Consider the following 25,714-nt stretch of genomic DNA (forward strand, 5'->3'; position numbering starts at 1 on the left):
TAATCATTGCTTCGATATCTTGGGCTTTTCATTACATGTTGTCAAGAATAACCATATCCCATGACCTGATGCCGTTCCCAGTGTACATAACCGCACAGTGTCGTCCGAATGTCATTCCATACGCCCAAACTGTAAAGGCTCCTCAAGAAAAGCCACAAAACAGACATCCTTGTCAAACGTAAAATTACATATCAGAATACAAACCTCATTCATTTCCCTCTTTTGATTCTTCCTCGACCTTGGTAACAACGGATTCCTCAACGTTGGTCGAGCGGTCCTCGTTGGCATCTGCCGTCTCTTCGGCCGCAACGTCCGGCATTTCTTCATCCTCGGCTTCCTCTTCCTCCTCTTCCTCGCCATCGCCTTCGCCTTCGTCGTCGGCAACGACTGTTTCAGTTCCTCCCTCCGGGTCATTCTCGTTTCCGGATTCGGCTTCGTCGCCGTCTCCATCCTCCTCAACGCTGGGCTGCGCGGAGAGTTCCGAGGCGCCGTCCTGGGCCAGCTCCTTGACCTTGAGGTTCGGGAAGAGCAGAGTTGTCGACGTCGTCGACTGGTCCGGTTTGAGGCTGGCAAGCTTGTCGTCGTCGATCTCGCTGAGTTCGCTCTCATCATCCTCGGCGCTATCTTGGATGGTGCTGGCGGGGAAACTGTCCTGCACCTGAGGAGGCGCTTCCTCCTGGGTCTCTTTCTGGGAGTCTTCGCCGGTTGGCTGGGGGCCACTAGGGCCGGATGCTGCTGCTGATGCACGCGAGTCAGCAGGTCCTGTAGGTGTTGCCGGTGTCGTTGTCGCAGTACCGGTGTTATTAGCCGTAGTGGAAGTCGTGACAGCGTTGTTGGTGGCAGCGGTTGTTGCAGGCCTGACGGTCAATGGCCGCGTCCCGAGATGCTTGGCAACGATGGCCTCGGCCCGTTTCTGGATATCCCGGCGGGCAATACCCTTGGTTCGACCACGCGGGACAGGAGGCGCTTCGGACGGTGGAGCAGGCGTTTCCGGAGTGGAACCCTCCGCACCACCCTCGTTGTTCATCAGCAGATGATCCACCTTCATCCGCTCCCGGCTTTCTTCCGCTGTCTGTTCGGCAAGACGAGGCAGGTTCTGCTGGTATAGCCGAGCGTATACGTCTGCAACGAGATCCTCGAACAGTGTCGGCTTGATGAGTCCGTTGTTCAGTTTCTTAAGATCCACAGCGTCGCGAAGAAGTTCAAGCGTTGATGTATGCGTCTTGGCGAGATCGCTCAGGCCCTCCAGTCGGGCAGTGTTCGCCACGAATTCGTCCCAACTGACGCCCTTGAAGACACTCTCATCAAGCTTTTCGGGAATATCGCCCGAGTCACGAAGCAGCTACATACGGCATTAACTATTGCCTAACAATTACTTGTATGGAGTCCAGACTTACCCTCGCGTAAACCAAACACATGTCTTCCCAGAGCTTGGTATGATTGACAAAATCACCCTGCTTCTTGCGAAGCCGGCGAAGCAATTGATCCAAACTCTGCCGATCGTTTGCTTTCTCGAGAAGCTCGAGGAAAAAATACATGTATCGAGTCGTGTAGACAAAGTGTCTACCGGGCCGCTCGTGCTCTGGTCGCCACACTTGCAGAGTCAGGGTCTTGGTGAAAATCTGTGGCATAAGCTCGTTCTTCGCCGCGGCGGCACCGGCCGCATCTTTCTGGCTCTCGTAATGCACTTGTGCCGCCTTACCTCCACTTAGCGAGTTTCGTTGAGATGATATTCTTTCTGGAAAGACTTACCCGAACAAGAATTCGGTGATGCCAATTTGATTTGTCGGCATTCTTGAGGTTTTTAAGGACGTCCAAGATATATGGCTTCCAGGCATCGATATCCTCTGGGATAGAAAGTTTTCGACCCCATTGAGTTTCGGATAAGATCTCGCCAGCCTGCCGGGGCTACAGAAGGCGTTCAATCATACGAACCAGAGTAAAGAGTCATTGCGTACTTACCTCTATCTTTCCACTTGTCACTAGTTTATGGAGCACGGATACCAGCCTAAAGTGCGGCTCGAAAATCGGATCTGGTCCTCTGTCTTTGCGTGAGGGCACCGGAAGAGTTTCGATGGCATCAAGCAGCGAGTCCAAAATTTGATCTACGTGCACCGGCTTGCCACGTCCCCGTGCTGACTCGTCGCTGTTGAACATCTTCCACAAACATTTGCTCAGCATGTAGTGGTTCCTGTATCTTGTCAGTAATCAGCTCTCTCAGCTGCGCAGGAAACACGTACATCCAATAGTTTGGCTTCTCGACCATGGCTCGACGAAAGAGATGGCTAGCGAGAGTCCAGACTGAGTAAGCGTCCATCTCCTTGAACGGTTTCCCCGTGTACATTTGCCGGTTCTCCAGGTCGCTGAAATGGCGCTCAAATTCGGCAAGGCTAAACGCTCCCATCGACAGTGGATCTCGCGACGATGCATACAGCCGGATGCCAAAGTCGGTGAATAATTCGGACAGCGTTGCGCGCGACTTTGGATCGTTTTCAGCGTTATTCAGGGCAACAGCAACCGCCATCGCGTAAGCATTAATAGCCATGCGCTGCTGCACGATCAAATCCGGAGAGTTATTGTTCAGCTTATCCGCCGACCAGGTGATGTCCTCTTCCAGCTTCGAGTCCAGTGTTTGTGCAAGACGATACCAGCTCTCCCAACGATCAGTAGCGTGCTCCAAGTCGTATCGGAAATATAGAATTGCTTCGTCGAGATCCACTGTAGAGACTGGATTCAATCGTTTTTGGGATCGAAACTTTGTGAGAGAGGCATAGCCAAGGAGGTAGAACCATCCCTTTTGCGCCAAGGAGACGCTGTCTGAGTGAACACGCTTAAATGGCAACCCGCCAATACCTTGCACAGCGCGGAAGAGATGCGATGGATTGATAGGAGACTTGAGGTAGGAATTGATGAGACGCCTGTTGAACGTCAACGGCTGGATTTTCTTCTCCATGCCTATCGCCTGTTGCACTTTCTCCATAGTTGTCTTCAGTTCTGATTTTGCCACATCTTTGATGTTCATGCGGCCCGCCTGCAGCAGCACGAAATCGACTATCGTTGTGGCAGACTTTTTGTCGAGACTCTCCACCGGACAGCCATGATCGTCTGTTCCATACTGGGAAGAGAACTTTAGGCCATGAAGGTCGAAGAGCACTTGAGCGATATCGGCTCGGCAATCCTCGTCCGTTTCTGCATGCAGCAGCTCGTCCCTCATTAGTTTGAGGAACAACTTGTCAGCATACTTGCACTGGCTCCGCACTCCCAAAGAATTATGGAGAGCCCGAAGATAGTTGATGCGATCTTCAGTCGGGATATCGAATGCGTCCTTCTCTTGGGTCATATATTCTCTGAGAAGGAGATATAGGAGGACCCAGCAGCGCACCTGCATATCGCGCAACTTTTCCTTGACAGATTCGAGAGATTTTCCCATCGAGCCCCGAAAATCAGGCTGCTGTACCTGGCCGACTCTGACTGCATCCTCGAACAATGCAAAGCTATGTAAAAGACGCGCAAGTTTGGCAACTGCGGACATCGATGATTGCAGATGCTCCAGGTCAATACACTCGAACGATGATTGCGGGTTCTCGATCAGTTGGGGGAGAACTTCGATCATCAACTCATCGATGCTTCTGAGCCACTTCAAGAGCGTTGTCGGTCGCTGCTTGTGTTCCGACTCCATAAGGGAGGGCCCCCGTATCTCCTTCACGATGATCTCAATGCTACGGAGTTGGCAAGATACAGCTTTGGGAGGATGGTCAATAGCAGTCCAAGCCTCCTGCAGTTTTTTCCAGAGGTAAAGCCGGAGAGTCGCATCTCCTCGATCCAGGAAACTGGCCAGTTCCCGGAACTGGGACTCGGTCAGCGCCGTACTTCCGTTATCAGCACCGGCAACTTCCTTGACAAACTGGACGGAAGATGGCTCCAGAATGGGCTGTAAGCTCTCGATCAGTGTGACGGGATCTTCGCCATCTGAGCCAAAAATTCTCGTGAAGAATTCCATGGACCGTAACCGAGAGATCTCTTGTTCAAGAACAGCAACTGAGATCTCAGGCATGAACGAATTGTTGACGAGGATGATCTTAGGATCGTTCATCGACGACAGGAGATTCCTCAGGTCCAGTAGACAATGCAATACATGTTCTCTGGGAGCGTCCTCAGCTAACTTTGAGTGAAAGGTTGTGGACCACATGTGGCGAAGCGCAATCCTTGTTCGCAAGATCTCAACCACACCTTTGTCCATCAGATGATTGACAGCAGTGTGGGCAAGACTGCGCCATCTGCATAGGCGATCGTGTTGCGCGACCCGAGTATCGAGGTCAACCTCGCTGTCTGGACTATTCAGAGAAGAATATACATCGAGATGGAGCTCGTATATGGACTGGACCATTTCCAATTGGCCATACATCTCGGAAGTGTATTCAATCGCGTCTCCTGACGATGCAAGATGTAGGGCTAGCTTCTCAAAATCCTGCACGATGCCTGAGATTCGTTCGTAGACATATCCATCGGCTCGAATTAACAGCTCGGTGACAGTGGATTTCAAGTCTTCGGGCCACAAGAAAGCCGTATAGGTGGCCTCATGTGCAGGTTCACTCGCGGATTCAATTTCAGACAAATAGTTTGGACCCGGCTGGAGGAGCTCGGTCAACCAGCGAAAAGTTACCTCATGGATATGAAGCCAGTCCTCGTTGATTTGCTGTGCAAATCGCTGCAGTTCTTCGGTACGGTCTAGAACTGTCTTTGATCCTACCATGGGTGCAGTCTTCTTCGAGTGTTCGAGAAAAATTGCGAGCCCAGATTTGTTAATAGCCCCAAAGTCCCGCGAAGAAGTTCGAGGGTTTTTTCGCAACATCACTTTGGACTTTTCCTCGTCCCAGCTACTCAGGGCGGCGTGCAGCTCTTGAAACAGAGCGGCATCGATGCCCTCCAGCTGAGATGTCTTGTCGGCAGTATTTCGGCCGATGTAAACCGGAGATACTTGCTTCTTGAGTTCCTCGATAGCACCCAAGTCATCAACGCCGGCCCTAGAAAGTAGATCACCAACGGCGCCAAACAGCCATTCGTCTGCATAGGAAAAGATTTCAAGGCGATCTTCGAAGTACTTGGCCTGATCAAACCCGGCATCTTCTGCCTGAAGTGAACCTTCGGCAATGGACTCCCTAGTGCGGATTCGTCTACTTTTTACCCTGCCGTTGTCCACCGGATCTTCGGGAGCAGCGGCTGTGGATGACCTTTTCCTGGGGTTTGCTGTCGGACTGACAGCATCCACATCGTCCCCGTCAATCTGTTTAGGCTCGTTTTCTTGATCCTGCTTGGATGCCTCCAAAGCCTCGCACAATTGGGCTGCTGGATTGACATCAGTGGTGGGCGAGGGTCCTGCCGAGTCCATCGGCGGCGCAACGTCCGGATCCTTGCCCCGAGAGTCGGCCATATCTTCATCTTGATTTTCCGGTCGAGAAGTAGCGTCTCCTGCCGGTCTATCTGGAGGGTCCCCTCCTGGTGAACCAGTTTCGACTTTGGATTCTATCTCAGTCGACGGTAGAGAAATACCCAGGGAATCGCCAGGCCGTAGCCGACTTGCAATCTGTTGAGGATCCGCTGCAACCTCGACAATCGCCTTTCCCACGGCGGCCCATGTCGCCGCAGTCGGAGAAAGCATGTGGCGCTGTGGAGTGATACGGCCATTCTTGTGTTGCGCCTGTGATTCGAGGTCCTCGATAAAAGGGAGGTGAGGAAAAGGATCCCGGGCACCAGGATCAAGTAGTTTGAACAAAGCTTTGCGTTGTGGTTTTACAGGTGGAGCCTGCAATATCGACAATTCGTCATGAAGTCTGCGCAGGACTCGGTGAAGATCCTCGGTTGCGAAAGCCTCTTCCAAACCCAAGTGCTGTGCACGCACCTCAACTTCATTGTCATCATCTACCACGACACCTTCCAAGCAATACCGGGTAAGACGATAGCTTTGCAGTGCCTCCCCTAGACGTGCTCCTTTGCGCCAGATATCCAAATCTGTATCATCCTTATCTAAGGCTGCAGCGAACATCTGCATTGCCAGTCGCGACTGCTCCTCGACGTGTTCCTGCGATAGTGACTCCCTCTTCATTGAATCCTGCAGCGAGTCCATGACAAACTGCCCCCTGTTCTTGTAGGAGAGGAAAAGAGTCTGCGGCAGGGCGCTGGTGGCCGCATCGTTGACATCAAGCTCCGCGAACGTATCGGCGGCCAAATCAACGGTATCGTCTGCGGCATCATGCAAAGCGGCCCGGTCGTAGAAGGAAATCGCATCGGGGTATTTGAAGATATCCGATTTGAACAGTGCTTCGTACGCTTCTCGGGCTTGGGGGTAAAACTCCGGTCCTTGCGCATGCAACTTCAATGCATTTTGGTATAATTTCAGAGCTTCCTCAATCTGGAGCTCCTTTGTGTCATCGACTTCTTCCTCTATGGTTTCATCGGGCTCGATATTAAGTGCCACGAAGCTCGACATGGTGAGATACTATTGACGACAGATCGCACAAGCATGGGAGTTTGAAGAGGTTTGGAGCGGTGTTCCCCAATTCTGACGGCCGAAACTTTCTCAAGGTTGATTCGTTCTGTCGCCCAACCCCGTTGAGCTAGGAATTCGAGTTCGTCAATCTGATGGCACGCCGCAGACAAGCCGCGCGTTTCAAGCACGCTTCGTGCTCATTACGGTTATATTACGAACTTTACAGATTCACGGTACAAAAATGATGAGTCAGCATTTAGTCAGGAGCAAACACTTGTTCGGACTTTGTTCAAAGTTTAATGCTCCAATGCCTCCTAGGTTTGTGGATTCTGGCGTTCAATCATCCGCGGGGTGCATTCCTGGCCTTGAACGACGGCAAAACTCGCACAGAGTCATGCAGCCGTTACCATTGAGCTCTGGAAAGCCAGTAGCACGTGACTCTGGCATCTCCCGAAGGGGAATTTACTTAGGTCCGGCTTGGCAGCATCCCTGTGTATTTTGTCTGCTTCATGACGGAGTTGTAAAAATAGTAGAGCCCAAGTGGACAACATTGAACATCCAGTGACCTCCATTATCATCGAACCGGGTGCCGAAAGAAGATCGGCCCAATTGGTATTACGTGTGATTCCTCTCCTAACTGAACGATTGATGCGTTCGTTGGTCTCTTCAACTTAACGTGACAACGCCCGTCCTCCGCCGCATTGCGGAACACTGCGCGGCCATCGCCATTTAATTCCAACGATTTACCTCCCATCGATTGCCTGGCAAGACTGATTGCTGAGTACGCGCCATGGTCGCGCCCGCGGTGCCGGAGTACGTCGATCCCAATTGGCCAAATTGTTGCTAGCAACATCTGCTGACGTGGACAATACCATCTCAGGATCTACGACGATGAAGACGTCTATGCGGCCATCGATGCGCGCACCGAATCGTTGCAGAATCTCCGTGAACTGGGGCCTCCGGATCTTGTGTACTTGGTGAAGCAGTCTAAGACGAACCCCAACCGCCAGGTATATATCCCGTCTGATTCTGTCTCTGTCAGATCCTCAAGCTGATAATGATACGGTTCTTAGATTGGTGTCTACCATCATGTCACGGGCATCGAGGCCTCTTCTTCAGCCAGCTTGGCTGCCTATGTCAACACCCTGACCTACTCTCCTAATGATAAAACCCACAAGGTGGTGTCGGGGATATACTGGTAAGCATCGTTCCGCCGGGCTGTTTATAGGGTCTCAGATACTGAACCTGATATTGTAATACAGTTGCTACAATGCGTTCTCGCACCTGGACATGCGTGTGGAAATCAAAATCCCCGGAAGTCTCGAGAGCTACTGCATCGATGAAAGGGGCGAGAAGCGGGTCGCAACAGACGCCCTGTGGTTGGAAACGTTTCTATGCGCTGTGCTCAGAGCATACTACTACGCTGATGATGGGAATGGTGATATGATTAAGAAAATTGTTGGAGTGCGAAGATTCAACCCCATTACAAACACAGAAACGGAGCAAAAGTTCCTTGACGCAGCGGAGAAGCTATTTTTCATGGGTGAGTCGATCACCGAAATTGTTGATTATTTCCTTTCTGACTCATATACCAATCCGCAGGCCGACAATTGAGCTCTGACCCGGAAACGCAGGTTCCCAACACCGTTGCGAATCACTTGGCGTCAGGCTTGCTGAAGTATATTCGCACCACCGGTCGCTATGCGTCTGGCATCAACATCTTTGAGAAGTTGCGCACTCGAGACATCGAGGTGTCTTCTCTACTGGCACGTGTACTGATTGAGGCCGATGAGGAGGTCCAGGCGGTTCGACTCATGCACGATGCGCTGCAAGAGGTACCGATGGACTATGCCCTCCTCGACTGCCAGGCAGCTTTTTGTCTGAGCAAAGGGGAAGGCGAGTTGGCTCTCGAGTGCGCCAAGCGCGCCGTCACCGCTGCACCGAGCGAGTTCACGACGTGGGCTCGATTGGTGGAAGCCTATATTTACCTGGAGCAATGGGATCAGGCGCTTCTGACTCTAAATTCATGCCCCATGTTCACATACCAAGATAGGGATTCGCCGCGTATGCCTCCACCGGCCCGGGTGATGCTTCCAATCCTCCCAGAGAGCATGCTGGACGAGATTGATGAGGGTCAGCCGAAGCAAGGAGAGCCACCAGATTTCGTGCACCCCTCCCTGCGAAAGCTGCATGCAGCAAATTATCAGGGGACGTTCAAGAAAGCATATGAGTTGCTCACACGGATTGCGGCGGCAATCGGATGGGATCAGCTTCTGAAAATCCGTAGCGACGTGTTTGTGATGGAGGAAGAATACCGCATGGAGCGACAGTACGCAGCCAAGTCGCGCCAGGCGGGCAGCAAGAATGCCAGCACGACAGCTATCCATCAGTCTCCGAGCCCGGCACCGGATACGAACGGTAGCACGGAGCAGGAGTCTGACTCGGCAGAGCAGACCAACGGCGACACAAACAATCACGACGGCTCTGAGGAAGGAAATCCGATCGAGAAGCCGGAACAATCGGTTGCCTCAGAGGCAGTGAAGTCTGGCAACGAAGATGTAAGTGCCATGAAATCAGTGGTCTAGTCAGAGAACGTCAGCTTACAGGGCACAGCTGGACTCGGAGCACGCTTCGTATGCGCGGTTCCACAACAAGCGACTCTGCGAGCGATGGCTGGACAACCTCTTCATGGTGCTGTATGAAGATCTGCGAATCTACACGATCTGGCGCACGGACATGGCGCAGTCCCGCCAGCAAGCTGTCGAGTACCAAAAGACAGCTACGGAGTGGGAAATCCTGGGCGAGCTGGCGGAGCGGCTACATCACTTTGATGAGGCGATCGAAGCCTACCAAAACTGCCTCTCGATCCGTTTCTCGCCGAAAGCGATGCGCGGGATTCTCCGGATGTATGAGAAGCAGGGTGACACCCGGGGGATGCTGAACGCGCTCATCCGGCTGATCGCCTGGCAGTATCGTTGGTATTCCGAGGTTCGTCTTTCTCCAACCTTTAAACCGATTTGCAGGCCTTCAAAAATACTAACCAATGGACAGTTCTCACCCGGCCTGCTGCAAGTCCTCCGCAAACTCATCGAGGAGGAAGGCGCAGTCAAGGTCCGCAGCATTGTCCAGGCAACTAATCTGCCGCAGCCGGTGCTCGATCTCACCCACTCATACTGCCAGCTGTGCGCAACGTTCCGCAGCTCCAGCAGCGACTAACTTCATCATTTTACCGTACCATCCATCTACCAATGAACGCATCTATTAACGCAAATTCTAGCTACCGTGAACTCCCAGTTCGATTCTTCTGATTGCTTCCTCTATTGATTGATTAACTGAGGATGGGTTGGGGGTATAAATCTCTTCGTTGTAGTATAGTTAATCATGTCGGTTGAATAAATAAATACGGTAGCCGTTTTCATCCACTGCTTAGTCATTCAGCAAACGAGGAATGAATGCATTTAATGTATTATCAATAATAATATTATTATTATCTTTCATGCATGAAATTGGCTTGCATGGAGGACTCGAGAACCCTCAGGTCAGCCTCTGCCAGAAAAGCGTGAGGCTGGAGAACCCGTGGCCCCGTTGCCGCTGCTGGTTTCAGAAGTGGGTGCGGCTAAAATTCTGAAAATTACAAAGATCGGTACGCAAATACATGGAGCGTCCTCGGTCAATTTCAGGCTGAAAAAGGAAGTGTCATGATTGGCTATCATGTGTTATTTATTCCTCAATACAGCTCAAATACAGTGAGATACACTTCGCGCACAGACCACCAGCTGTCTTTGTTGTTGGGGGTGGGGCCGGAGCTTATGGACACTGCAACCCAGCTAAAGCCGACGTCCCTGGATGCAGGAACGCGGAACTTGCTGGAGAGCTCTCCCGCCTGAACAGACAATTCCTTTCCCAGATGGAAAAAAAGCGTATGTAAGCACCGAGTTTCCGCCCAGCCAAGACTGAAGAGCTGCAGAGAGGACCGTAGAAACCGAGTGAGGGCTCTTTCTTGCCTCCCCACAGCTCTTCCCATCGCCAATCGGCCTGTGGTTTGGAGATGGCCATTCCATTGTGATTACCGCATCCCCCCGGCTCCCTTTCTTTTTTTTCTCCCTTTTTCCATCGGTCCCCCTTTCGATTTCTTTCCATTCGTCCTCCGTAGTTCTTCAGGACTCTCCCGGCTCTCCTTATCTTGTTTTCCACTGCTCTTTCGTGCCGAAAATCCGCCTGTAATCTTGGAATTCCCTTTGCTTTAAGTATCCGCAGCCATGGCCGCCCGCAAGAGAAAGCAGGAGCCCGAGGAAGAGGAGGAGGAGTTCCAGTCCCTGCCAAGTGACGAGGAGGAGGAAGAAGAGGAGTAAGTAGCCCTGACAATTGGCTTCAATTGCTCGCAATATCTCTCACCGTTCGCCTTCCTGGCCCTGCTGAGCGATTCTACCGGCGAGGACGGCCGCCATGGGATGATCATCCAGGCTAACTGGTGTGTTTAGGTACAGCTCGGAGGGTGAAGGTGATGAAGACTACGAAGAAGAAGGCGACGAGGAAGAGGAAGAGGAGGAAGAGGAGGAAGAAGAAGAGGAAGAGGAAGAGGAAGGAGAGGGCGAGGGTGAGGGCGAGGGTGAGGAAGAAGAGGAAGAGGACGAAGCTACAAAAGGTATGTTCTTTCTATTCTCCAGCGTACGAATCATACAATGCATATTGACATCAACATGCAGGTCCGGCCACCAAGAAGCGCAAGACTTCACATGACGAGGATGAAGAAGAAGCGGAAGTCCCTGGAAATGAAGACGAGGGAGAGGAGCAAGGAGAGGAAGAGGATGGTGAAGGAGAAGAGGAGGAAGAAGGCGACGAAGAAGGCGAAGGGAAGGACGGTGATGCGAAATGAGGGCTTTCCATGTCTGGTCACCTCGCGGGAGACGCGTCTTGGGCGATGGCTATATAACCTAATTGGGAAGGATATGACTACCCTATTTGCATGTTTTGTTCCTGCTCTTTGATGATCTATAGACACAATCATGATTGGTTACTTTTGCTCGTTCCAATAGCAGATTCTAGAGGTCTGGAATCATCTAAAAGCTTTGTCCACTGCAAACTGTCAATTTTAAATGTTCAGAACACAACCACCAACACCAACGCTTCCCAAAGCCGCACTCCATGGGTATATATATATCCAAGAATAAATCCAAACATCTGTACAGAAACTCCAGTCGTCAAAACATGTACTCAAATCCGCTCATACTCGGATCCATCAGCTGTTCATCCAGGCCAAACCCATATGTGCCCACCATGTTATAGATCAGATCTGGCGGCGGCAAGCCCTGAGCCATGGCATTGACACCGCCGGGCACGGAGCGACGATTGCCGCCAGCCTCGAGTTCGCGAGCAATGCGCTCGGCATCGTGGCTATGGACGGGAGCACCGCCGTCCGCGGCGGCACCGGGGGTGCTGATGTCCGTCGCGGGCCCGTTAGACTTAGCATAGAGACCTTCCCAGATATTGAACCGCTCGAGCATCTTGCTGAGGCCTCGCGCGATATGACGTGTGAGGTGTCGCTCGCCGGCGCTGACGCAGTTCAGAAGCTCGATCACCTTCCCGACCGTACGCCGGACCTGTCGCCCATCGATGTTCAGGTACGCCGAATGCCAGTTCACGGCGACTTTAAGCAGGAACACCGCGGAGAAGGTCACCATGGTGTGCGTGAAGATGGGCACGCCGACGATGGCGTCGCGCACGTCCGGTTCCTCCAGCACCATTTCGAGACAGTTCATCGCAGCCGCAATGGCTGTGTTTGCGCATTCCTTGCGCTCCATGGAGAAGATTGGTGGGTTGGTTGGGGACAGGCCACGGAGGGCCAGCGAATTCAGTTGAAACTTGGCAAAGTGGTAGTGAAGTACGACACCTTTGGACGGGTATGTCCGTACATATGGACTGTCGGCTGCAGACGATATCAGTAGACAATATTTTGCGAATTCTTCGAAAAGGAAACTTACGTGACCGCGGCTGCCACAGTAGCCGCCACTGGTCCACTGCAACGTTATACACGCGCAGCTGACCAAAGTCTTCCTCAGTCAACGCGCGCTCCGCATCGGAACCAAAGGTGCGATATGCCTCCGTCAAGATCACAAAGAGCGCCACCTGCGCCATCAGTCGGATGTCGCCAGGGGCGGTCTGCGGCAGCTGGAGATACGTCTCGTAGTTCTTGATCGCAGTGTCCTCATGCATGACCGGCGGGCGGCCGTAGGCGATGCTGAAGTGGTGGTCACACACGTACAGCATGTACCACAGCTGCGCGCGTTCGTGTTCCTCCGCGTGTCCACGGGTCAGTCTTTGGAAGCTCTGATGGAGCCCCATTTCCGTGGCGATGCGCACCGCTTGGCCAGAAAGCTTCCAACTAAGATCCGACAGCCAAAAAGCGCCGACGCAGAACGCCCTGATGTCATCTATTGTATGGGACCGCGTCAAGGCCGTGCTAGAAACGAGCCGCACAAACTCGTTGTAGCAAATGTTCAATGTGTCCGTACGGTTGGGGATATGCAGTGCCGCGACAGTTAACACAGCCGCGGTCAAGAGTGTGGACTTTCTTCGGACTGTTGTCAGGTCCGGATGAGGGACGCTGATGCCTCCCCACAACAATTGATTCATTGTCCGGCTAAAGTACGCAAAGAGCTCTTCGGCTTCCTGCAAAGAGATATAACCCCTTGAGATAAAGTCCTCCTCGAGCAGGGTCGTCTTTGGTTTCTCGACCGGGCCGCTGCGGAGATTGCGCAACTTGGTGACCTCGTAGAGACTTCGCATTGGCGCTGACACCAGCTCCGGGTCTTCGTCCACATTGGGATCCTGCGAACTTTCTCGGGCCATCAAATGGCCGCCATTCGACGAACTGGGACCGGAGTTTCGACCTCGGCCGTCATCCTGAGACGAGCGACTATGCGAAACCACAGGACTAGGGCCGTTTGTTCCGTCTGGTAGGGCGAAACTTGCAAGATCGGGCAGACCGTTGTGACGTAGGAGTTGGGACACAGCCGCCTGGAGCTGTTGGATCGTCGCTGAGGCCTGGGATTTCCATCTACAGCGGCAAGGTCAGATCGCCTTCATCTTTTCCCCATTTCTAGATATCCGTCCGAGCACTCACGCTAGGTCATCGTCGACGAATCGTTGCGAGAAATCATTGGCCACGCATTTGATTCCACTGCGGATACATTTCCGACAGCTGGTCTCACCAGGCTGTATCTCACATTTTATCTTGTGTCGCTTGCATTCCGCACCTATTTACCGATCCGGACAAGAACCATGTCAGCACGTGGCCTTCTACGATCCAATTTCCTGCAGATCAGCACGGGAAAAGCGAAATCCGCCAACATACATGCGCGGGCCTTAGAGATCTTTGGGGCAGCTGGAGCAGGTCTTGGGTCGCTGGGCGAGCTGGTCTCGCGCTGTGCTGGGCCAGGCGCATCGAGACCGGCATCCGATGCGGTGCGCTTTGCAGCAGAGCTCATTTCTGCTGCTGGGGGACCATGCCTCGGCGCTGCACCGAGAATGTTGGTGGATAGCAAGGGTGGAAATTACTGGCCTCCGTAGCAAGGAGACTGGGCAGCGCTGATCTCCCGTGGGCTCCCCAGTAGATGAGGATTTGCGGCCAGTGGATCGGAGGTTCGGAGCGATATCCGCATGACTAAGCATTGCTCCGCTGTTGTCACCAATTCTGGATGCCATCGTCAGGAGGAAGATTTCTGTTCATCTGCAGCTTTTTCGGCGCTTGTTCGAGTCTATTGTTGTCTTGCTATGAAGGTAGGCTACTACGCTAACGATTGATCAATGCTCTCTGTGGGCGTATCTGGCACTTTTCCGTGTGGTACTCGCCCTGTAGACTTCTATCTAGATCGCCGGCCGCGTTCCTCATCAGTAATTCCTTGATTAAGATGATATATCGAGGATCCAGTCTCGCAGTTTAGACCAGTTGGATCATCAGAATCATTCAGGATCGTACTCGGAATGCCCCTATCGTAAGATGAACTGCCAAGCCTGTCAAAAGAGCGGCGAGAAAGCAGCCAACACGGAGTTACTCCGAGGGTTGATAACCGCGGTGGGGTGAATGTTGGATGACCGTCTTTGGGCCAGCGCAATCCTCCTGCACAATAACAGCACATGGATTGAACTCGAAATCATGCACAAGCATGCATCTTGACTACAGGGTGGCCGGGCTCATCGATTCCAAAGGATTACTCTGTGACCAGACATGTCTAATCGCCCTAACCGTCACTTATTCGACATTCTGCGCACGAAACTGCCCGTAATCTCCAGTTTATAGTTTTCGAGCATGTTAGAAGGTCCAGGGATAGTGTGCTGGCAAACCCAGGTCATTTATAACGCAGAAAGGTTATCTGTGAGGTACTGGTTAACCCTACACCGTATCGTTCGAGTCATGGCTGTTTTCCAAATTCGCTCTTCCAGAAACCTGTCATACACACGCTCACTCTGCCGCGGACTCATCGTGATGACACCCTGTGATCAATTTTGGCAGACGATCCGACAACAGTTGTTCACCTCGCTTCCGCAGTCATTGCGCATGCCTTCCATTCGATAACTCGAATCTAAGGTCTGGGAGAATCGGCCATGGATCTTGTCCAGGGTTTCCCATGACAAGGCCTTTAGGGCGATGAAATCGAAGATCAAGCGCGCCCCTTCATTTAAGCAGGCGGCGAGGGGTTACAGTACAGAGACCAGTACGAACCTCTCTATTGTCAATGCACAGATTGGAATGCGCACGACTAGTTGACTTTTGGCTCCTCCCGAGGCGCGGAAGGGACGCGTCAGGATCTCTGAAGCTCGTTAAGAAGTTACTTAGTTAACTAAGCCATTTTAGGAAATCACAAGTAATTAATTTACTTTTTAGGGAACTGTATTTCCGTATTATCACGTGGACACCCGTCGCGGTCGTGTTCCGGTCTCTCTGTGCGACAAGAGAGCATTGGATTTACATGTGAAGAACAGAGAAATCGGGCAAAATGACAGAAGAATGTGCCAACCCTCTCCTACTGAAATGGATCAAAGAATGGTACGATCAGGCGCGGGAGAGGAACTCCAAAGGAGTCACCACGTACGTGTTTACGCGGATCCGGATAGGGTACAGCGAGCTAACCACGAGCTTGCAGATACAAGAAGGCCTATGAATCGATGAAGGCATGCCCTCTGAAATTCAATCACCCATCCGAAGCGCAACAACTGAACGGTCTTGGCCCGAAACTATGCGAGCGATTGACCCAAAAACTCAAAGAGCACTGCGAAAGGAATGGGCTGCCAATGCCCGAGGATCCGCACAAGGGTTTGCAACCTGATCTCGAGAAGAAATCAAAGTGCTAATTGCCGCAGTTCAAAAAAGACGATCTGAAGAAGACCTCCCCGCCCGTGAACCTCCCGCAAAGAAACAGAAAAAGGCAAAGCCCTATGTCCCGACACTACGGTCCGGCCCATATGCGCTTCTCATAGCATTGGCCAAGGAAAGCGGCAACTCGTCGCATGGAATGACGAAATCGGCCCTCATTGAGGCAGCACAGCCGTATTGCGACTCGTCGTTTACTGTACCGAGTGATCCATCCAAGTTTCATACGGCATGGAATTCTATGAAGACCCTGATTCAAAAGGACCTGGTCTACGAGCAGGGGCGGCCGCTGAAGAGGTATTTTCTGACCGATGAGGGGTGGGAAGTCGCAAGGCGTGTCATGGAGACCGCATTAGATGTGCCATCTCAATCAGTAAGCCCGTTCCACGAATTAGTTCGACGTCGGACACTAAAGGTGAATAGGGATCATCACGAGATCCTCCCCGCAACCGGCGGGATGATGATGATGACTTCGAACTTGAAGAAATACCACCGCCGCAAACAATATCCGGAAGCATCGCCGCCCCCGGCGATCCCATCGTCCTACCTCCGGGAAGTTTCACCATTGAATTGATCTTAGACTGCCGCGAAATCCGCACGCAGAAAGACCGAGACTACATCGCAAATGAGCTATCAAAGAAAGGAATCACGGCACATGTACGCTCACTAGAGTTAGGCGACGCTACCTGGGTGGCCAAATGCAAGGACCGGCGATTCCTCTCAAACTACGGTGAATCCGGTGACGAGGTAATGCTGGATTGGATAATCGAGCGCAAGCGACTGGACGATCTGGTGGGTTCGATCAAAGACGGGCGATTCCACGAGCAAAAGTTCCGGCTGCGCCGTTCCGGCATCCCGAACGTTATCTACCTCATCGAAGAATTCGCCATCGCGCATGACGCCATGGGGCCCAGTGGAACGCGGATACAGGAAGCCGTCGCATCCGCAATCGCGTCAACGCAGGTCGTCAACGGGTACTTTGTCAAACGGACCAAAAACCTCGACGATACAATTCGATATCTCGCGCGGATGACCTTTCTACTGCGTTCCAAGTACTCCGACCGAAGGCAGCGCGTCGCGCTGGTGCCGAGCACACGCCTGACGTCTCACGAATCTTACCTTTCGACGCTCGCCGACCTGCGCTCCTCTCCTGCAGCCCACAACACGACATTTGGCGTGACCAGCGCCACCTTTGCAACACTGTCCTCCAAGTCGGACACGCTAACCCTGCGTGACGTGTTTTTGAAAATGCTCATGTGCACGCGCGGCATCTCCGGGGAGAAAGCCCTGGAAATTCAGCGGCGGTGGCCGACTCCACGGGCTTTTATCGAGGCGTTCGAGGCTGCTGACCGCGAGACGATAGGCGCTAGTGAGGAGGACCGCAAAAAGGCCAAAGAGCGGGTCGTGGCGGGCAAAATGGGCAATCTGATCGCGAGGAAGAAGGTCTCGGGGGCATTGAGTCGGCGGTTAGCAGAGATATGGGGAGAGACTGGTTATCAATAATTGTCTTCAATTAAGTACTACATACATAATCATCGTGTTCATATATCCCATTTTCCCAGAAACAAATCATCGGGTATCATATGACATGTCTCATGAAATCATACAATATATTTTTATCAACGCAGCCACCGAGTCCACCGAAGCATCGTCGCCCGAAGTTCAAACCGCAACACCAGACTACTCAACACCACACTGACGCTACTCAACGCCATCGCCAACGCGGCCCAAACCGGATCCAACCGCCAATGTCCCACAACAACCTCTTCATGTACAATCTTTGTCCTCGGCAGCGGGTAAAACACACCCGCAGCGACGGGAACGAGGATGATGTTGTAAACTGCGGCCCAGAGGAAGTTGAGCTTGACGCGAGTGATGACACGGCGGCTGACGGCAAGAAGGTCGAGAATGGAGGAGAGGTTGGAGGAGAGGAGGATGAAGCTGGAGGCGTTGATAGCGATGTCGGAACCGGAGGAGAGGGCAATGCTGAGGTCGGCGATGGACAGCGCGGGGGAGTCGTTGGTGCCGTCGCCGGCGAAGGCGACGATTTTCCTACGCTTTTCACGGGAGAAGGAGGAGTTCTGGACAGACCGGATGAATTCCGCCTTTTGGTGCGGAAGCACGTTCGCCATCACATTGGAGGCAGGAATTCCTAAACTAGCTGCCACAGCGCGGGCCGTCTTCTCGTTGTCGCCCGTGCACATGTACACGTCGATGCCGGATTGTTGGAGACTGGCCACGACGTGCCGTGACTCGCGACGGATTGGGTCGGAGGTAGCAAAGATGAGGACGGGGTGGAACTCGGACTGTTCGTCGCTCAAGGGCCGCAGGAGGAGAACGGCCGTGGACTTCGCGGCGGATTGGTATCGTGAAAGAAGAGCTGACAAGAAGTATTCCCGCGAGCTTGCCGATTTTGACGACGTCAGCGACCGTGCGAGCCGTTCGTTGCCAATGGCTGCCTCGTACGTCAGTGTTTCCGAGGGTGATGATGATGATGTCGGCGACGTGGCTAGGGTGATGGTTCCCTTGAGACCTTGTCCGGGAATCTCGGTCACGTCCGAGGAAACCACTTGCATTGTTGCATGGGGCTGGGTGTACTCATGGATCGCTTTCGCAATGGGATGAGTGCTCCGCTCCTCAAGATGATGCGCAAGCGTCCAAGCGACTGAGGTCAGTTCCTCGTCCTTAGTCAAGAACTCGTGCTCAGACACTCGGAGACTGCCACCCTCTGTCAAGGTTCCGGTCTTGTCAAACACCATCGCATCTAGCCGGGTTGCTTCCTGAAATGCCTCGCCGCCGCCGCGGACCAAAATGCCCTTCTTTGCGGCAACACCAACGCCCACGAACAGCGCCGTCGGCGCCGCGAGTGCCAGGCCGCAGGGACAAGCAACGACAAAGACCGCAATGGCAAACTGCAAACTCCAAAAGGCCCATCCTCCCAGCGGGTTATCGAGATAGTGCGGAGGCAGCGCGCCAGACTGGCCCAATGCAAACCACAGGATGAACGTAAAGAGGGCGATAAAGGTGACCGCGGGGACAAAGTAGGCGACAATGGCATCAGCAACCCGCTCCATGGGCGCGCGCTTGCTCTGGCCCTCGCGGACGACGGCCACGATCTTATCCAGCATGGAAGTGCCACCGAGCTCCGTGATACGGATCGAGACCTGCTGACCAATGTTGACTGAGCCGGAATATACCACATCGCCGGCTGACTTGGACACCGGCCGCGACTCGCCAGTCAATGAGCTCTCGTCAAACTGGTAGCGTCCTTCGTCCACAACTGTGCCGTCGGCGGGGGGAGATGCACCGTGAGGGACGTTGACGATGTCACCAATCTCGAGTTCATCGACGCTGACCCGTTGGATTTGCGAGCGGCTGCTTTCGGGAAAGTATGACTTTTCGTGCTCACTTGGCTGCGTGACGAGCAGTGCCTCGGAAGGTCGAAGTTTACCTAGTGCTGCAACGGCATCGCCGGCTCTGGCTTTGCTGTAAGCTTCCAACGAGCGGCCGGCGAGGATGAAGAGCGTTAAAAACACCACCGAATCGAAATAAGTGGGTGTATGTCCCATCATCATGTCGGACCGCGTGGCACCGACGATGATCATCGCGAGAGACGAAATGTACGAGACCAGGGTTGCCGCGGAGATGAGCAGATTCATGCTTCCGAAACGATAGAATCGACGGAGAATGGGAATCTTGCTCCCAGGCCGCCATAGCGAGCGGATCTCCTTGAAGGCGCGAACGTGGAAAATGTCGGCGCCGTAGACCATGACGGGAGTGGTGATAATGAATAACGCCCAGTCCATGCGTGACACAGTTCCGGACCAGGTCGGTTGCTCCAGGTATATGCGCACGCGATTGGAGGACGGCACAAGCGACATGAAGACGATGCCGATGACGAACGTCGGAATTGCCATGATGAAGACAAACCCCAGCCGTGAGAGGAGTCGGCGTCGTTCATGCAGCTGCATTGCCCTGGACCGGTCCTCGATGCTCGGTGGATGATACACGGAAGCTTTGAATTGTGGATGGATGGAATTGATGGTGGCTAGGATGCTGCGGATGGTCAACGTTGGCGGACGCGGTTGGTATGAAACCTTGAGGATGGGGTCCTTGAGCGACGGAGTTTGGCGGATGTCAAGGGATGCCTGGGAAACATCCAACGCCTCCAACGCAACCATGACTTTCTCGGGGCAGTCGCGGCAGTACATGCCATCAATGCGTATCATCACCTCTCGAGTCGACGGATCTGCCTGTGAGGACCCTTCCGGCACCACCGGCTCACAACTGGCCACCGATGCCTCGAAGCCAAGGTCTTCGACCGCCTCTACAATCTTCTTGAGGTTTTCCTTCCCGGCAAAGGTCACGGTTGCACTGTTGGACACGAGGTCCACATGGACGGCGGTTGCAAAAGGTAGCTCCTCGAGGCCATGGGTGATGGAAGACGCACATGAGCCGCATGTCATCCCGCCAATGCTGAGCTTGGCCACATATCGCTCCGGGATGAACTCGTCAGACTGGCTGCTGGAGACAGTGCGCACCTCTTGAACAGAAGCATCAAAGCCGATGTCCTCGATCTCATCCTTGATCTTTTCCGCCGACAACTTGTCGCCGGAGAAGACTACCCTCGCGCTGTTCGTCATCAAGCTGACCTGAACGTCTTTGACGCCGTCTAGCTGTCGAACTTGCCGGGTCACCGAATCCGCGCATGAGGCACAGGTCATACCACCAACGGAGAATATCGCAACATTGTCCGGCGGCCGTTTCTCCATGTCTATGGTGTACTCCTTTGCGGTGGGCGGCATTTCTGTCAACGTGTCCAGCACAGCATCGTACCCTGTATCTTCGATCTCCTTGATGACAAGGGCAATGTTACTTCTAGGGCCGTAGAACCTTAGGGTTGCGCTATTTGTCAGGAGCGTGACAATTATAGAGTCGACAAACTCCAGCCGTTGCACAGAATCCGTAATAGTGTTTGCACATGCCGCACATGTCATGCCCGAGATCGCAATACGAGCCTCGAACATCTGCTGTGATTCCGCGGCAGGCGAACTATTGGACGTTGGTGCCAACATCAATTCCTTCAACTCTGCGGATTCCTCATCATCCCGGCCAGCGGGACGCCTCCGCGAATCCTTCCGCTCTACCGAACCCTGTCTGTCATCAGCGGGGGATCCGACGCGCTTCTTTTTATAACATTTGACCGTTATTACCTTGTCCCGACCAGCGGTGAGGGTAGCGGCGGGGGGACTCCGCCGCAAAGGTTTAGAGGCAACGGTTCGTTCAGCCCTATCTGCAGGAGATACATTCCGGTGCAGCTCCCGCGCATGTTTGGCGACGGCGCCCCACGACGACAACATTCCAGCGGAGACATTCTGATTGCTTAGTGTTCGGATTGACGATTCGTCACGGCAGACCTTGCAGAAATCCACATGTTTCCGTTGTATTAACCATCCGTCGAGCTTGAGTCCCACCGCTGCATAGCGATTCTTGCCACCTTCCACATCGACCTCCGCCAGCAATGAACCCTTGGCATCGTACGTCCGGGCGAATTCCACCTCGTATCCGGCGCCGACCAGGGTCCTGACGAGCGATACCGTAGATACCGCGTTCGCCTTGTGTCGTACTCGCACTTCTTGTGTAAGGATCGAGGCCTGCACATCTTTGATATCCGGGAATAAGCTCCGAAGAATTTCTCGTACTGCCGAAACGCACGAGGTACAGTGGATGTTTGTGGCGAGAAGTACGGTTGTTTGGTACTCGCGATTATTGTTCGGCATATCGGATCTTGTTGCTGTTGAATCAATCGAATCCATCATCATTTTTGCAACGCAGATCAATTAATCAATCTCACACCAAAGCTGATAGTCAACAAAGCTGCTTTTAATTGCAGACACCTCCGACTCGCGTGGGTGGGATTATATCTCATTATCAATCTCATCGCGACTTCATACAAACCCTAAACCTACAATAAATTCTCCAGAGTTCTCCCAGTAACCAAAGAAGCTTCTTTACGCACAAATCCCTCTTTAGCGTTTCCAAAAAGTGGCCACTCTTCTTTCGGCGGGAAACCAGAAAAATAACAGTAGTTACGCACGTCTTGCCCGTGTGATTTGCGTGGGGAAGAACCTGGTCCGTGAGTTTCCAATATCCTTGGCCACTGTCTTTTCCACTTTTTTCCCGTTTAGGTACTTTTACGCACAAATGCCGCAAGGGATAATTGATCCATTAGTCGGTGGAGGTTGGTTTTAGTTCTTTCGAGAACATGGTTCAAAGACGCTTCGATGATGTAAGCGGCGCGCCTGAGCTGTTGATTGGTCCAGTTGCTTTTCTTTGTCCCATGGATCTCGCCCCCATGAGCCTAAACTAATGGCCCCAACCAACCCCGTTAGCAACGAGAGCGCGCGTTGTGCGTGATTGAAAATATTGTACATATTGAGCTATGCGAGACGCTCAGCAATATCTAGACGGGACTAGAATCGCTTGGTAATTGGATTTAATTAGTTGCTTGTTAGCATCAGCGCTTTGTACGCCAGATCGTTACATCGAGCTTGAGCTCGTACGAGCAGAATGCTTGGTAATTGTAATTGGAATTGCTCAGGTACCCTGAACGAGTGTTTTGTGCGGTGTCCCCATCCAGCTCTAAGATGCTCGAGAAACATTGGGTTGCATTAGACGCATGCTAGAACAAGCTGCTTTTGCCTGAGCTTACAAAATGCTCGAACATCTAGGTTAAACTAGATTGCTCAATGATTCTATCTGTTCGCAGATACATTGGATACATGCTTGGCAGCTGGTATCATCACATCACAGTGATAATGATACCGTCAGTCGTAATCATAATCACTGCCCTCATCGTAATAGTCTTGCTCTGCATATGTTCCCGAGAAGGCAGCGTCAAGCCGGGCCTGGTCCTCATCCTCCACATCCCGATCGTCGTCCCCGTAGTCATCGTCTTCATCGTCAAAATCATCCTCGCCGTCATCGGACGGCTCGTCTGGGGCCGCCCCCACAGCGGAAGGAGGGGGTGCGGGGGTGAGCTTGGCAGCTGTTGTGGGAGCGGTGGAAACATGCCCTGATGATGCTGGTGTGGTGGAAGTTGTTGTTGTTGTTGGCGCGGCAGACCCGACCGGCCGGGATGGCTCCGCAGGTTGCGGGGGCCGGGAAGGTTCCGGCTCCGCTGTTGCGCTGCGCCGCGAGACAACACTCTGGCTGCGACTGGCCCGGCTGGAGGCATTTTCGGCCTTGGCCTTGGCGGCTTCCTGTGCTCCCTCTTCTCCGTAGAGAGTTTCTAGGAGCTTGTAGTTGATCTTCTTGCTGTACCCCCGCTGCTCGAGCATCATTCGCGTGGCCTCCGCCGGCGTCGAGGCGCGGCTACCGCCGCCTTCGCTGTCCTTGAGATAACCCACATCGCCCATGCGGCCTTTGCGACGCTTGCGCACCTTGGGCGCACCAGATCGTGCCCCGTCGGCCTGCGACAGAGCGCGCTTCAATGCCTTGGCCTGTTGCGCACGCAGGTAGTCCTTATTCTCATGTACCCAGATCCGCTCCTTGATCTCCACCTCCGCTGGGGTCAGTAGGCAGTTGGCGACTTCCGGATCGGATTCGAACTCCGCCTCGTCAATCTCCTCGCTATTAGACACGGGTTTCCGTTGCGGCGGCGCTGCTGCCGCCGTCGTCGCTGGGGTTTCGGTTTTCTTGTAGGCGGCCTCAACCATGTCCGAGCCTTGCGCCAGGTACTGGTTCATTTCGTTCTCAAGCGCTTCCTCCGAGGCGATATCCTCCGCCGTCGGTTGCGGAAGCGGCGCCCGCTTTCGCTTCGGCTTTGGCTTGTCATCGGTTCCAGCCGATGAAGATGCAGTGGCCGCGTTATCGGACTCCTCTGTAGTCGATGTTGCCTGACCACCAGACGATGTTAAGGCAGGGTCAACTGGGAGCTCCGGAATGGCGAATCCATCAGCATCTACGCGAGCCTTCTTGTTCGCGGGTTGGGATGTAGATGCCTCTTTATTATTGTTATTGTTCTCGGTCTCCGCCGCAGGTTCGGCCGCCTTTCGTTTCCGATTCTTGCCGATTTTAGAGTGAGTAAACGACGGTGGATCATGGGCACTCTCCAGCTGCACAGAACGGAATTGGTCGACTGTCAAATCTCCGCTGTCTGTTGTGCTGAACTCATTCAATCGTTGATTGATGGTGACCTCGGTCACTTTTACCACGTAGACGACCTCTCGGACGGTGCGGCGGAAGTTGTTCATCCGGGCGGCCAGAATCAGAGCCGCGCCGCAGATACCTGCCGGCCGACGGCCTGTAGTCATCCAGTCCCGGTTCATCCGCTGCACGATGCGGCAGGCCTCCTTGGCAACCTGCATGGTTTTGTTTCCGAATTCGAGCTGGCGAGCGAATCGATAGATTAGATTCTCCGGATCAACGGGGTTCATTAGGAACACCGTGCCTCCGAGACGGAGCTCCTCAAGCAGGAGCTTATATGCACGGCCAAGCTTGAACACGTTGATCTGTGACAAGAGTTAGCTCCTGTCTGTGAATCAAAGCCAATCGCAGGTACGTACCATCAAAACATCAGCCAGGTCAATCAACATGACTGTATTCCCGCTCTGTCGGCGACACGCAATATACAGCGCAACCGCCGCCACGGTCTTTGTTCGCCGGCCTTGGATGAAATTTAGGCCCACAGCAAGCTTGAAAATCTGACTGGCAGCCTTTGTTGCGCTTTCCGGAATGCCCAGTGCCTGGGACATTGTATTAATATAACGGTTTCCTGAGCACATGCTATCAGCAGGTGTCCCTTGCCTTCCCTCTCTCGGAGACACACTCACCGTTCTGCTCGGTAATCTCCCGACTCTCCATTCCCCCGCCGCGATGAAAACCCGGCCCATGGCTGCGCGTATGCGTCTGATCCGCACCGACGTACGAACCCTGCACGATGGCCGCGCCGGACGCAGTCTCACCAAAAGTGACCTCGGAGACGATATTCTCCTCGCTGATGACGGTACCGCACCCTGCGCAGACCTTCATATTCTCATCCCGGATGATCTGCGGCGCCGGACAGTTCGGATTCGGACAGATATCTTTCCGGTCCCTCACCGGCCGCGGCGGCTCGCGACCTTGGGCCTGCGGCCTTCGGATCGGCGTGCCAGTTGGTTGTGGCGACTTGAGACTTGCCAGACGGCCGACAGGAGGGCCGCGACGGGCCACCGCTCCCGAAGGACGCGGAAAGGCTTTTGGAGCGGACATCTCCTCTGATTCTCGATCTTTTCACGATGAAACCCTCACAACTGTAGAGAATTTTGTCCGGTGCTATTGCTGAGTCCCTCCGCCTATTCCTTGCCCCCACGCATCCCCAACAAGTCCTCCGTACGAGCACTTGTCGGCGATGAATATCAAACAGAAACCATTCACCACAAAGTCCTCAAACCCTGAGAGCATGAAATATTACCCAAACAGGCAAATCATCACCATTTCTTGATGGTCAGTCCAGTAAAAAAAGGGCCGATACTGGGTGCGTCCAGTCCGCGCGCTTCGTTGGTGCAAAATCTCGCGTCGACGGCGAGGATGGTCGAGCGGGTTTTCGCCGCTTGAAAGTCACGTGGCATGGTGCATAGTGGGGAGATGCCCAGGCATGGAGGCTGCCCGTTCGATTCTGAGAGAAGTTTTCTTTTTAAATTCAAAAATCAGGCAGGAAGGCTCTTGGTGAAGTTCCATGCCTATTCCGTCGTCAAGTTGGTGGACCAGATGAATATCAGGTGATCGTGTTCTGCCTTTTGAAGATCCAGCTTGAGACACCTTTGACAGCTTCCGGCCAAAAAAAAAAAAAAAAAAAAAAAAAAAAAAATAAGATA

The 25,714-nt window shown here is 53.3% G+C and overlaps 7 protein-coding genes across 7 annotated transcripts; 3 read left to right on the plus strand and 4 right to left on the minus strand.

The window, feature by feature from the left end:
• Positions 1 to 205: 205 nt before the first annotated feature.
• Positions 206 to 6,487, minus strand: VTN49DRAFT_5909 (uncharacterized protein; the record flags this gene model as incomplete). The annotated part of the gene is made up of 5 exons (XM_069414018.1): positions 206 to 1,342; positions 1,398 to 1,697; positions 1,753 to 1,908; positions 1,963 to 2,191; positions 2,241 to 6,487. The coding sequence occupies 5 exons, from the start codon at positions 6,485 to 6,487 to the stop codon at positions 206 to 208; spliced, it is 6,069 nt and encodes a 2,022-aa protein (XP_069266133.1).
• A 790-nt stretch (positions 6,488 to 7,277) lies between these two features.
• Positions 7,278 to 9,703, plus strand: VTN49DRAFT_5910 (uncharacterized protein; the record flags this gene model as incomplete). The annotated part of the gene is made up of 7 exons (XM_069414020.1): positions 7,278 to 7,300; positions 7,368 to 7,497; positions 7,561 to 7,685; positions 7,750 to 8,030; positions 8,090 to 9,045; positions 9,101 to 9,475; positions 9,539 to 9,703. 7 exons carry the CDS (start codon positions 7,278 to 7,280, stop codon positions 9,701 to 9,703), a joined length of 2,055 nt encoding a protein of 684 aa, XP_069266134.1.
• A 1,043-nt stretch (positions 9,704 to 10,746) lies between these two features.
• Positions 10,747 to 11,363, plus strand: VTN49DRAFT_5911 (uncharacterized protein; the record flags this gene model as incomplete). Its single annotated transcript, XM_069414021.1, has 3 exons — positions 10,747 to 10,835; positions 10,969 to 11,132; positions 11,194 to 11,363. The coding sequence occupies 3 exons, from the start codon at positions 10,747 to 10,749 to the stop codon at positions 11,361 to 11,363; spliced, it is 423 nt and encodes a 140-aa protein (XP_069266135.1).
• A 325-nt stretch (positions 11,364 to 11,688) lies between these two features.
• Positions 11,689 to 13,974, minus strand: VTN49DRAFT_5912 (uncharacterized protein; the record flags this gene model as incomplete). Its single annotated transcript, XM_069414022.1, has 4 exons — positions 11,689 to 12,413; positions 12,469 to 13,544; positions 13,611 to 13,743; positions 13,842 to 13,974. 4 exons carry the CDS (start codon positions 13,972 to 13,974, stop codon positions 11,689 to 11,691), a joined length of 2,067 nt encoding a protein of 688 aa, XP_069266136.1.
• Positions 13,975 to 15,483: 1,509 nt separating this feature from the next.
• On the plus strand, positions 15,484 to 17,360 carry VTN49DRAFT_5913 (uncharacterized protein; the record flags this gene model as incomplete). The annotated part of the gene is made up of 4 exons (XM_069414023.1): positions 15,484 to 15,575; positions 15,631 to 15,800; positions 15,848 to 16,230; positions 16,281 to 17,360. 4 exons carry the CDS (start codon positions 15,484 to 15,486, stop codon positions 17,358 to 17,360), a joined length of 1,725 nt encoding a protein of 574 aa, XP_069266137.1.
• A 116-nt stretch (positions 17,361 to 17,476) lies between these two features.
• VTN49DRAFT_5914 (uncharacterized protein) lies at positions 17,477 to 21,637 on the minus strand (the record flags this gene model as incomplete). The annotated part of the gene is made up of 2 exons (XM_069414024.1): positions 17,477 to 21,010; positions 21,071 to 21,637. 2 exons carry the CDS (start codon positions 21,635 to 21,637, stop codon positions 17,477 to 17,479), a joined length of 4,101 nt encoding a protein of 1,366 aa, XP_069266138.1.
• A 1,047-nt stretch (positions 21,638 to 22,684) lies between these two features.
• Positions 22,685 to 25,109, minus strand: VTN49DRAFT_5915 (uncharacterized protein; the record flags this gene model as incomplete). Its single annotated transcript, XM_069414025.1, has 3 exons — positions 22,685 to 24,370; positions 24,425 to 24,633; positions 24,692 to 25,109. The coding sequence occupies 3 exons, from the start codon at positions 25,107 to 25,109 to the stop codon at positions 22,685 to 22,687; spliced, it is 2,313 nt and encodes a 770-aa protein (XP_069266139.1).
• Positions 25,110 to 25,714: the final 605 nt, after the last annotated feature.

The sequence above is a fragment of the Thermomyces lanuginosus genome (genome assembly GCF_041956635.1).
Source record: "Thermomyces lanuginosus strain ATCC 200065 unplaced genomic scaffold VTN49scaffold_36, whole genome shotgun sequence".
Taxonomy (NCBI): domain Eukaryota; kingdom Fungi; phylum Ascomycota; class Eurotiomycetes; order Eurotiales; family Trichocomaceae; genus Thermomyces; species Thermomyces lanuginosus.